Source organism: Portunus trituberculatus, chromosome 16 (genome assembly GCF_017591435.1).
Source record: "Portunus trituberculatus isolate SZX2019 chromosome 16, ASM1759143v1, whole genome shotgun sequence".
In the NCBI taxonomy this organism is placed as follows: Eukaryota; Metazoa; Arthropoda; class Malacostraca; order Decapoda; family Portunidae; genus Portunus; species Portunus trituberculatus.
The window spans coordinates 87,155-99,402 of NC_059270.1; the positions used below are offsets into that span (position 1 = coordinate 87,155).

General features: G+C 41.1%; 1 protein-coding gene across 1 annotated transcript in view; it reads left to right on the forward strand.

Moving 5' to 3' along the window:
* LOC123504609 (beta-alanine transporter-like) overlaps positions 1-12,248 on the forward strand; it is a gene marked incomplete at its 3' end in the record, with an annotated part of 46,103 nt that extends 33,855 nt beyond the window's left edge. Inside the window, 4 exon segments of the mRNA XM_045255277.1 lie at positions 11,330-11,484; positions 11,635-11,803; positions 12,043-12,115; positions 12,229-12,248. Of these exon segments, the coding sequence (XP_045111212.1) occupies positions 11,330-11,484; positions 11,635-11,803; positions 12,043-12,115; positions 12,229-12,248 (417 nt within the window).

Here is a 12,248-nt window from a genome sequence, read left to right on the forward strand (position 1 = left end):
GATCCCTCCAACGGGTGGCTTCGCTGGTCCACTGGCAGCCTACGTAGGAACCATTTAGTCTGGCCCGTCACTGGCGACCTTACTAGCATGGGTAGCCCTCTCCCCCTCGAAAGGGCAGAGCAGGGGCCTAAGCCCCCTCTAGCCTAGCTCGCCAGGTCATAGGGGCACGCAAACCACCCCCCCCACCACGACAAGGCAGTTCCCATCTGCGGGGGGGAGTTCTTGGCATGATCTGGTTAGAAATAGGAATAGGTGATGACCATTGCACAAATAGTGGTTCCCAGTGGTACCAAACAGCTACCTTGATGCAGATTTATTATTAGTTGTTGATGTGATAACAAGAGCTCCTTTTCACTGAAATAGTAAAGCTAATATGGGGAAATACTCCTTATGTCATCAGCCACATTGTAAGACAAAGAGGAAAAGTAGAGATAGTAAAAGAAATTCCTTCCAACATAACCCCAGGAAACAACTCAAGAAGAGTAAACCTATATAAACCCACTAGAATTGAACCTTACCAGTCACAGTTCATCCCTATAGTAGTGAAAGAGAAACCAGGGGAGACATTACTAATTAATTCTCAACCCCAAATTTGCCATAATAACTTGCCAATTCTAACTAGAGAAAATGAGAAAAATACTATCCAACTACCCTTCATGAACAACACCAAAAGTGTAAAGGAATTCAAGCAAAGATCCTTGTTAGGGTCATTTGAGCATCTCAGCTTAGAAACAGTCAATAATATCCAACCCCAGAAAGTATGCCACAATCTAGAAATTTAAAACGATCTCCTACCTAACAATGATCAAGTAAAAGCTCAGGACAACCGTAGGAGACCAGAAAAAAATCAACCAAGCTAATCAAACAGAAAAACTGGAGCCACCTAAGTCCTGCACAAAGAAGAATTAAAAACAGCCTTTCTAGAAAACTATGAACTACATATTTATTTTAGACAAAAATGAACTAGGCTTAATGAAGGGACCTCCTACTAAGATTAACGTAGCTGACCTACAACTCAGTCGCGAACCAAGGTACCGTTACCCAAAAGAGTCAAAAGCGTTGATAGTAAAATTGCTACAAGACATGGAGGATAGGGAAATCATTAAAAAATCTACATCAATATGGCTGTCTCCCATCGTCTTATTAAACAAATCTGATGGAAGTAAAGAGATGTGTCTTAATTTTCCGACATAATAACAAATACCTTGCCACAGATATTTATCCCTTACCAAAAGTAGAAGAACCAGTAGATCAGGTTGCTGGTCACCAATATTATGCAAGTGTAGACATGCGAAAGGTCTATTTTCAAGTACTCTTTGCGGAAAATAGCAGAGATATCACAACATTTAGTGATGGAGTACCTTCATATAGATTCAGGAGACCCCCATTTGACCTCAGCTGCTCCCCAGCCATTTTCACATGTCACATGGCTAGTCTTTTGTCTCCATTATTAAAAGAAGCGTGGGTAAATAACCATTTTGACGGTCTCATTATCGGGGCTCCTGATTTCACCACACTCACCCAAAGATTAAGAAAAAATCTCTCCTTACAAAAGAAAAAAAAAAAAAAAGATGGGGTAAAACTCAGTCTTAGTAAATGTGAAATGGCCAAAATTGAAATTACTTTTCTAGGATTTAGAATATCAAATGAAGAAAGTTAACCAGACCCAAAAATATGTACAAACAGTATTTGAAATGAAACCACCCACTGAAGTGAAAGAGGTGAGACGCTTCTTAGGGATGACAGGATTTTATAGAAACATGTTCCTAACTTTGCAAAAATTGCTGAACCCCTAACTAAACTCACCTGTAAACCAACACAATTTTCCTTGGACAAAATAGTGCCAGACGGCTTTTGAAACATTGAAAGAGTGCCTTCCCAAAACACCTGTACTTACCAGAACCCAAAATAACCAACCTTTCAGAGTTACAACTGATGCTAGTAACACCAATGTAGATAGCGTCCTCAGTCAAACTCAATCTGACGGAAATGTTTAGCCTCTTGGCTATTTTTGAAAAAAAAAAAAAAAAAATCCACTGAAAGTCGTTACTCAGCCACAAATAAAGAAGCCCTAACTTGTTGTCATTTCCATTACCACCTTTGGGGCACAAAACGCACTATCATAACTGATCATCAATCCCACACTAGTACTTTTAAAAGAAAGACTAAATCAGCCACAATAAACCGCTGGATACTGAAAATGAGAATTTCCAGGAATGAGAGGAATACAGTACGTCAAGGGAAAATATAACTATGTATCAGACCAACTTTCCAGGCCAGTTAGAATAGTTCAACGTAATCTAACAACAACTTTGTTAGGCCTCACCCCAGAAGAATTTAAAACCTATCAGAGAGAAGTAAAATGGAAAGAAATGACTGAATATTTAAAAGGAGACTCAGTTCCAACTAAGAAATACCATAAAACTATACTACAACAATTCACTGTAATAGATGAAATATTTTCTATGCTAAAGAAACACTTAATGGCTGCATACAGTATACTTTAGTGGTCCCTCACAGTTTAAAATAGTTTAAAACCAAAAGCAATGTTACAAGCCCTTGAAGCCTCAGGAAATTTAGGACAAAAAAACTTTCTTGAAAGCTGCAAAAATATTTTATTGGTGTAATTTAAAAAAATAATGTTGGTAATTATGTAAAACAATGTGTAACCTGTCAGAGATTTAAGATACCAGCTGGTTTACAACAATCTTTCCAAGAATTACCTTCAGTAGGAAAGCCCTTAGAGAGAATAGGAATTGATCTAACTAATATGATTAATGGAAGTCAAGGGTACAGATATGTGTTTACCACTGTAAACCATTCTAGTAGGTTTGTAAAATTCCATCCCTTAAAATCAAAACACACACATGGAATTATAGAGGCACTAGAGCAATACGTGACAGATTTTGGGACTCCACAAAGAATCGTCTTGGACAATGGAGGAAAGTTCACTTCCCAAGCCTTCAAAGACTTCTGTCAACAACTCCTCATCACCTTGTACTACATGACACCTTATCAACCTCAAGGGAACACGATCACCGAGCGACTGCATCGAACCCTCAAGTCTATCATGGCTGCCATATGCCAAGATCATCCTCTGCGGTGGCCAAAATTACTGCAAATGTGTCAAACCATTATGAACGCAGCAGTCCACACCCATACCGCCAAACAACCATACTTTGCATTCTTTTCACGACCTGCTCCACGTACCTCATTACCTACTGTAGACGGTGAGGAGTGTGATCTCGACATTTCCCGCTGTGTTATTTGTGAAACTCATGAGAAAATGACCTAAAATTATTGGAGTGTTGAAAACAGAAAACGCAAAGAACAAAAGATGGATTTTGGCGCGTCACTATGAGTAAAACGAGATACCACTGATACCTTTGTATCTCACAACTCTAGAGACGAATCACAGCCTGCTCTCCAAAGACAACTTTCTTTCTTTAAACAAAACTACAAGTTTCAAACTGATGGTGAACGAAGAGGCTGCCTGGGTGGAAGACTTTTTTCCCTAGATACTTTAAAAAAATCTGGTGTGATGTCCCCAAGGGACATTCTAGAGTGATGGTTAAACAAGGCTATTGTATCAAATGTGTAATGAATTAAATGAAAAGAAATGTAAATTTCCAAGGGCCAAGTGAAATTCGTAATCCCGTCCGTGGATGGAGGATGAATATACTAGTTTAAGTAGAGTGAAAACTTATTTTAGGAGAGGAAAATCTTGTGTAGTGCCAGGGACATTAATATTATACTAAATTTATTAATTATCAATGTTATAAATGTAACTACACACACACGTGGATAGTAGAGACCGAAGGCTTACTGTCTGACAGACACAGACCGTAATGATACCGTCTCTCGGAGAGAGAGAGAGAGAGAGAGAGAGAGAGAGAGAGAGAGAGAGAGAGAGAGAGAGTAACCATCAGTGAATTTAAAAATACTAAATTCTAGTGCTGCATAACTAAATGTCTAACACGAATTTTTTCACTCCAGTTGGTAGAGGGAGAAATGAGCTGTTCGAAAAAAAATGTCTTTCATTCATGTAACACAGTAGTAATGTCAATTAAATAATTTTTAATTGCGTCCATGCCAGTCCTATTGTGACGACTGCTAATAATTGTGAACCTGTGAGAAAGACGAATGGATAATGTTCCCACAGTACCATCTCCGTTCCTCGTTTGAGCAGGTCAGTTGCATGCGTTGCTCCCGTAATATTAACGTAACTTTTATATGAAACATAGTGCTTATACATATATATTGTTTAATTACTTATACAGTACCATCTCGTTCCTCTTCTGAGCAGATAGCGGCGAATACCCATTCTCTGTGCTCGATATCCATGTGTGTAGTTAATAGCAGAAAAGTGATGTTATTGTGTTGGCAGTGGTGTTGAAAGAGAACAGGGGAGGGGGAAATGACACCATTCGGTAAATTTCTCCCCATAAACAATGCATTGCGGCTCCAAAGACAAGTTAAGTGAGTTTTCTTGTGGAACTATGAAGTGATCAAGTCGCGCCTGTTGCCGCGCAAGTCATGTGTAGTGAGGCTGTATGAAGTAGTGAATTATACTATGTATTTTTATTTTCTTGCATTTACTTTGTGGTAATTGATATACACTCTTCCAATGAACTGGGCTGTAAGTCGAAAACGACGTGATTGTGGGGAGAATGTTCTCTTAATAGTATTCCATTACTTTATTTGTTTATTGTTTATTTATTTATTTTTCTCTTTTAATTAGATTTGTTCAAATTTATTGTGAATTAGTATTCTTGCAATAATATTTTAGATTAAACCAGTGCCTTTAAGCTCCGCTACCGCTACCATTTGGAAAATAAATCACGAATTTAAAAATCTTCATAATCTTTTTCTTATAATTTCCCCCGCATTACACATACTACTTGAAACAGTTGCTTGTAGCACAAAGCAAGTTTGAGTAGGGTCAGGGCGAGCGGCAAGCTTGCAGTTAACAAGCTTTTGGGGTAGGTAGGAGCGCGTGGATTGAGCAGGGAGGTGCATGGGGTGGATAGGTTACACATGGCACAAATCAGTAACAAAGCAAACTTTTCGGAGATGGTGAGTGGGTAAGCACTGCACCCACCAGTATGTATGTTATAAAGAATGCAGTGTGCTGGTGGAGGAAGACAAACTTCACCAATGTCCACTTTGTAGGTATATTGCCAGGAATGAGTACAGGGGCAAGAGCTCGTGCTGGGTGCGTCTGGCCCTGACGACACCTAGGTCTCGACTAACCTACCTGAATCTAGCAGATAGGGCCAAAACAGAGGAACGTGAGAAATAGACATCATAAGTGTATTGTATGTAAACATAATATAAACAATCAAAACATAGTTATAATGAAATGATAAGATAGAATGATAGCAATAATAATCATGTAATAATACAATGTAAATGTGTGTCGTATAGGCACCATCACATTGTTCATACCGAGAGAGCAGTCCAACCTGGAGTCCCCAGAAATTAACTCCGTGGCTAGTTTTGGAGTGGTTGTCTTTTTATGTGAAGGGTATATGACTAGTAAGTGCATGTAGTTTTGTGCAAAGGAGGAGAGTTGTCTTTAGATGACAGACTGTAACTGCCCCTTGTGCTGTGAAACACAAAGGAAAAAATTCAGCAAGTTTACAACTAGCTTTGATAGTAAATTCACAGCACCCACTGAACTGATCCAGACTGGGTATACCAGAACAGATCCAGAACAGATCTAGTGCTATTAGGAGTCACTGGGAGTATATTATCGTTTCGTTATGTGTATATCTCCTCTTTGGTGTAGTAACCTTATCCTTATTATTTACGAGGAATTTCCCGGATTTTTCGAGGAGACATGGAACGGTGCATGGAGGTGGTGTCTTCACCTTGTCTATACTTTACAAGATCCTTTCACTGTTTTAAGCCGATATGATCGCCCCTCATCTTCTTACTTTCCACCCACTGCTCCCTGGGTCAAGCTTGGGTGGCTTCCACGTGGGTGGCTTACTTTTTTGTGCAAGGATTTGTTCCGCCTCGTAGATTTGTGCTTGTAGAAGCACCACAGAAGGTACTTGTTACCCGAGGCAGTGGTTCAAACCATAGTTGGTCTGAGGACTTTACAGTTTCTGGGGCATCCATCGCTCTTGTGTTCCCAAGAGCACCTCAGTTAGCTTTTCCACTTGTTGATCCAAGTCCTGCTTGTTGTAGGCTTGCTCAGTTTGTTATCTCCAGGCAGCACTACAGATGTTCCCAGATTGCGTCTACCCACTACCACAAATTGTGGATGGAGATATCTTCACGGGTCATCCTGAATGTTATCGTCATCAAGATGACCTCGTGGTCTGAACTACCAACAGAGCCCAGAGGGGAGCAATTGACAGTGTAGATTGGCTAGCAAGGAGTCGAGGGACTGCTGTATCTCTCATTTGTTTAGGTCATCGTTGGTGACGACATTATCACATCGGTAAGCTATCATGAGGCGATCGAGATTGTTGGTAATGTACTTTACCAGCGCTGTCCACTGGGGAGGGAGATGAGTAACAGCCCACTTATTCTTAACGTTTTCCTTACCTCTAATCCTCCTGCTTACGCTGATACCTTATCTCCTCCGTTGGTCTCCTTCCATCACAATTTCTTATCCGTATCTTCTCTTATTTCTTCAATCCTAGCTCATTATCCTACAAAGGGGAGGTACCTCTAGCATCTAGCCTCTGCTAGCTGGAAGTAATTGAGGTGGTGTTATGGTAATTTTCCTTAGAATAACTACTCACTTTTTTTTCTCAACCTAAACCTTCCAAAGCTTGTTTTAACACAAAATGTTTTTGCGCTATACATGATAGAAAGGTGGCCTTTAAAAGATACTAGGGCCTTACATTACTCATGTGCTTTATATGTCTGCCCAGAATAATGCCACGTCTATTTTTTTTAGCTTGCAAACAGTCCTTCACTAAAAGAAAATGTAAAAATCTTTCAAAATCCAACTCTGCTCGAGACTTTTCATATTTTCCTTCTTTATTTCATTTAGATCTCTCTATCTCATTTGTCTTTAAAGCTGAACTCAGACCTTTTTGCTAATAACTCTACCTTGGGTGATTCTTCGCTTATTCCTGCCTCTCCTCTCCCTTCTGACTATTTTACGCTTTTCATTAAAATTCTTTGGAATAATATTCTCCATGCCCAAGCTGGCTTAAACCTTCATAAGTCTTATGTACCTAATGTGGTCCCTACTATTGTTGTCAGAAACTGCCTCCATGCTTGCACCTTGCCTCGCAAAGTTCTTTTTTAGCTCTATTTATCATGTTCTATTTTTCCTTCTTGCTGGAAGTATTCCTACATTCAGCCTGTTCCTAAAAAAAGATTACCTTTCTAATCCCTCAAACTATCGATTTTTTAGTCTCTTGCATTTCCAAAGATTTTGAATCTTTCCTCAATAAGAAATATTCTTAAAAATCTGTCAGTTTACAATCTTCAATTTGATTACTAGTATGGTTTCCGTTAATGCCACTCAACTGGTGTTTTTCTGGCTTTCCTTACTGAGCCTTTATCATCCTCTTCTATAGATTTTAGTTAAACTTTTGCTGTTGCCTGACACATATCAAAAGCTTTTGATAGACTCTGGCACAAAGCTTTGATCTTAAAATTACCCTTCCACGGCAACGTCATCCCAAGCTTCCTCTCTGCTATAAATCTATTGCTGCTGTGGTTTTAAATTTACTAACAGTGGTGTTCTTCAGGGTTCTAGCCTGTCACCCACTCTTTTTCCTATTATTAATCAAAGATCTTCTAAAACAAACTTCTTGCACTATTCATTCCTACGCTGATGATACCATCCTACACATTTTCACGTCTTTTCAGAGATAACCAAACCTTTTTTAGGGCAGATAAAACGTAGTGCGTAGTGTACAGTGCCTCAAAAATTCAATTCCTCCATTTTTCAACTCCCTTCTTCTTTAATGACACTCAATTGTTCCCCTTCTTCTACACTGAATGTCTTCTGTCTTTCTTTTACTTATAATCTAAACAAGAAACTTCACATCTCATCTCTTGCTAAAGCAGCTTCTATGCAGTTTGGCAATATGATGCGTCTTCGGCAGTTTTCCACATCCCCCATGTAACTGTACAGGGGTTTCATCTGCTCATGTACGGAGTACTCTTTGCATGTACGGAAGCGGAATTTCCACTCTCACAGCTTTATTACATAGGATGGAATCAAAAGCTTTTCGTCTTATGAATTCTTTTTTTTTTTCTGACTGCCAGTCTTCATTTGCATTCTCACTGTCGCAATGTTTCATTGCTTGGTATCTTTTGCCACTATTTCCATGGTAACTGCATGCTTCCCCTCCTCCCACGGCATCGCTACAACAGACTTTCTTCTTCCTCTCACCCTTATCCTGTCCACCCTTCTAATGTAAGAATTAACCAGAATTCTCATTCATTCTTATTTTTTTTTATTTATACCATGTGGGCTTCTAACGGGAATTTATGGGCTAAAGGAGGTACTCTTTGGGGTGCCTCCTATCTGAAAGCACACCCGTTAGGGAACTGTAACCCCAGAGTAAGGAAGCCCTACTTACAATCGGACTGTGGACAGGATTCGAACCTGGATACCCATCGTGTCCGATGGCGCACGTGATTTCACTCTACTCTGGAACTCCCTACCTACTTCTGTATTTCCATCTTCCTATAACTTAAACTAATTTAAGAAGGAAGTTTCTAAACATTTTTACCCTGGAAAGGACTGGCAATTAAGTGAACCTTTTTCTTTTAACACTTTCTGTTGCCCTTGGCCCTTTTTCTTCTTCCTTCATAATAAAAGTGTACCTGGGACACCTTGTCTAGCTTGAGTATAATTGCTTTTATGTCCAATGGGATGGGTGCGTCTAGCACTACAGTGTTAAGGAAAGCCTTGTATCAGAAGGCAACTCCTTGCAAGAGTTGAGCCTTCCTAACCTAGGCTGAATAACATTTTATTCGGGCATAGGTTTTAGTCATGTATGTGCCTCACACTATGTTCACCCACATGAACCTGTGTGTTCTCCTGCGTTTTTGTGTTAGTCTTGCATATTTACTGGCATAATTCTTTTTTTTTTTTCAATGTTGCCATTTAAGAAGGCCATTTTGTCAGTGTAGAGATCTGTAAGGAATAGTTTGCCTGCTGCTGGTGTGGGAGTGTGTAAACGTGAAAATACTGGGCTGGAGCAAGTAGCGATGCTCAGCTGGTTTGGCTGAGTTTTGGGAAACCCTAGGTAGCGCTCCGGATGAGGGCGAGTCTCTCCTGGCTGTTGAGCCGGACAACCTCTACTAGATCTTCATGCTGGTGCTCTGCCACCATCTCACGACAAGTGGTAGCGTCCCTAGCAGTGCTCAAAACTTGAAGTATTTTGGGCACTGGTCATTCGAGTGACCTCTGCGGTGGCAGCGGACGCAATTTTTTTTTATGTTATGGCCTATAGTGCCTGTAGGCATACTTGAAGAGTATATGTGGGAAGCGCTGTTCAGCTTCCTCTCTTTAATGTCGCAGGCAATTTCATTTATAGTGGTATCCATATCAGGTCCCATATCACCACCCAAGCGCATCTTTATGTAACCACCTAGAACCTGGGTATCATGGTGACATGTAGGTAGCTTTAAACCACTCTACAAATGGCATAGGTTAAAAACGGTACGTGGTGGGATTCGAACCAATACGTGGATGTATGCCCGATCCTACGCTTACCACCTTATCCACTACGCCACTGCCTCCCAAAACGAGCTGGCCTGCAGTCCTGCTTCTTGCGTTTATTGGTGGCGTGGTAGCTGTCCGCGTTTCTGGTGAGGTTGTTGTGCTGCAAGACTTACGCGCGTCGCTCTGGATAAATGTTGAGCGCTATCGCGATGTTGGCGAACTGCAGGATCCACACTGGCTGCTCCAGGGCTATGTTGCAGGGAGACGGGAGCACAGGGCATCGCGGGGTGTTACTGCAGGTGGTGGTGATGAGTGTTCTGGGGTAATGAGTAGAGTGAGGTGTCCCGAGCCTCTGTTTCGCCGTCACTCTCGCTCTCTACTCAGCATGCCTACCAGTCGGAAGATTCCTGGTTTGCAAGAATGTATTGAATCCAGTCTTTTCAACTAGCTCAGTCTTTGCAGAGCAGGAAATGGGATTTTTCTTTTTCCTATAGTTGGCCTTTTCCTAAGAGCGGCCGTGGTATAGTGAAACCACGCGTGCTTTGGGGACCAAAGGGTCCCAACCACATGAATCCGAGCATTGGCCACTGTCCGAAGCTAGAAAGGACTTCCATTCTGGGTAATGGTACTCAAATACCAAAACGAAGCCCTCTGTCAGGGGGCACTCTCCTAACTCTAATAAAAAAGAGAAACTGATACAAAATGAAATTGTTGGTATTTTTATTTAAGACAAGTAAGTGTCTGTACTATTGCCAATGCATACACCAACACTTGCCTTTTTTTCAGAAAACTCGTGTTTTCAGAAAGCACGTGTTACTTCGGTCTTTGATGGTGTCTTGATTTTTCCTAAGGCTCGCTATCAGTGCATTAGGCTCTTCTTTTTCAGTCCTCGTGAGTCATATCCCTTTGTGGGTTCAAGAAAAGAATGAGAGGCGTTAAGGCTTGTAGCAGATGTCTGGGTTTGGGAAAAAATATAGCGTTCCTGATCACAGCCTGTTCATGGAGGTGTGCTGTGTGTTGGCAGGTGTAATCAGCTGTCCTGCTAAGCAGTTTGTGTGGCAGAGGGTGAAACTCTTCCTCAATGCAGTGATGAGACCGGGTTAGGTCTACCTTACGACTACATACTGGATAACAGTGTGCTGCAAAGGGGATTCCATAGTTTCCAGTGGGTCTGTTAATCAGTTTGGGATTATTCGTGGAGTTTATTGGCGACATGCCCTTGATTTTCTCGTCGTGGAGAAATTTACTGTTTTTGCAGTGCACTGTTCACACTGCACAGTTTGAACTAAACCGTTTCATTTTATGCAAAACAAGTTGTCTCTCTACTCCAAGGATGAGAGAGAATCGATGGGTGAAGTGGACACTTTACAACCTTGGTATATATAGGTCAATCAAGGTTCGATCAAGCATTAGATGCTTCCATTTGTATCTTGTTTCTTATTTTCTAGATAAGTATTGCACCTATTACTTACCTTACTTGTAAAGAGTGAGTCTAAAGGATCAAAAGCAAATTTATTGTAGTAATAGCAGTTACTGCTCGTCCAAAGTCCGGAGAATTCTTCTTTCTTGTATAACAACATTGTGGAAATTTGGCCTCTCTCTCTCTCTCTCTCTCTCTCTCTCTCTCTCTCTCTCTCTCTCTCTCTCTTGTTATAGGATTTTATTTTTTTGGTGCAGTTTCGGTCGTCGGTTTATGTACTACATGACGCTGGCCATCCACGTAATGACTACTCTCCCGTTGCTGTGGGTGACGAGCGCAACAGTTCACATGGGTCTCCGCTTTCTCCAGGGCCTGGGCTTCGAGACCTACTACCTGATGCCCTACGTCATCTGTGAGTATGTATTAATGAACTTCATATAGCTAACGTTGTATTCGAATAAATGTTCATTAATATTCACAGAGATTGCCATATGTAGGCCTCATGGACCTTTTTTTCTTATGTTCTTATTTTTCTATCCACTTTATTACGTGTTCCCGCTAGACATGGAAGTGATCCCGCCTGAGCGCCGTGCCCTCGCTGTTATGCTGTCTTTCCTCGCGTGGACCTTTGGCATGTGTTTCTCAGCTCTGGTAGCTTGGCTTGTGCCTAACTGGACTCAACTTGCCATCATCTCCATCATCCCCGCTTTGCTCGGCTTTCTGTACTGGAGGTGAACACTGGTGGTCGTGTATTGGGCAATGTGACTAGCTAGTCCGTATTAATTTGGCAGGAAGCGCTTACGTAGAATATCTTTGAATCTAGACAGCTAGAAATCAACTGCCTACATGGAAATTGCTGTTATTTCATTGTATCAAATTCCTTCAGTGTCTGTGTGCATTTTCTCAGCCATTTCACGTGATTTTGTTCAATGGCGATGGCAATAACCTCATAATGATTTTGTTCCCTTAGGTACCTTCCCGAGTCCCCTCGATGGTTGTTGGCCAAGGGGAAGGTGCAACAGTGTGCAGACGTCCTCCTCAGAGTAAATTGATTTTAGCTTCTGTTCCTGAGTGTTATGAGAAACGTGGCAAATCGTGTTTGACTGCATGAGATAAAATTGTTGCAGGGAAATTACCTTAAGCGTCTCATCGGCAGGTCAGTAAAGGCAATGGGGT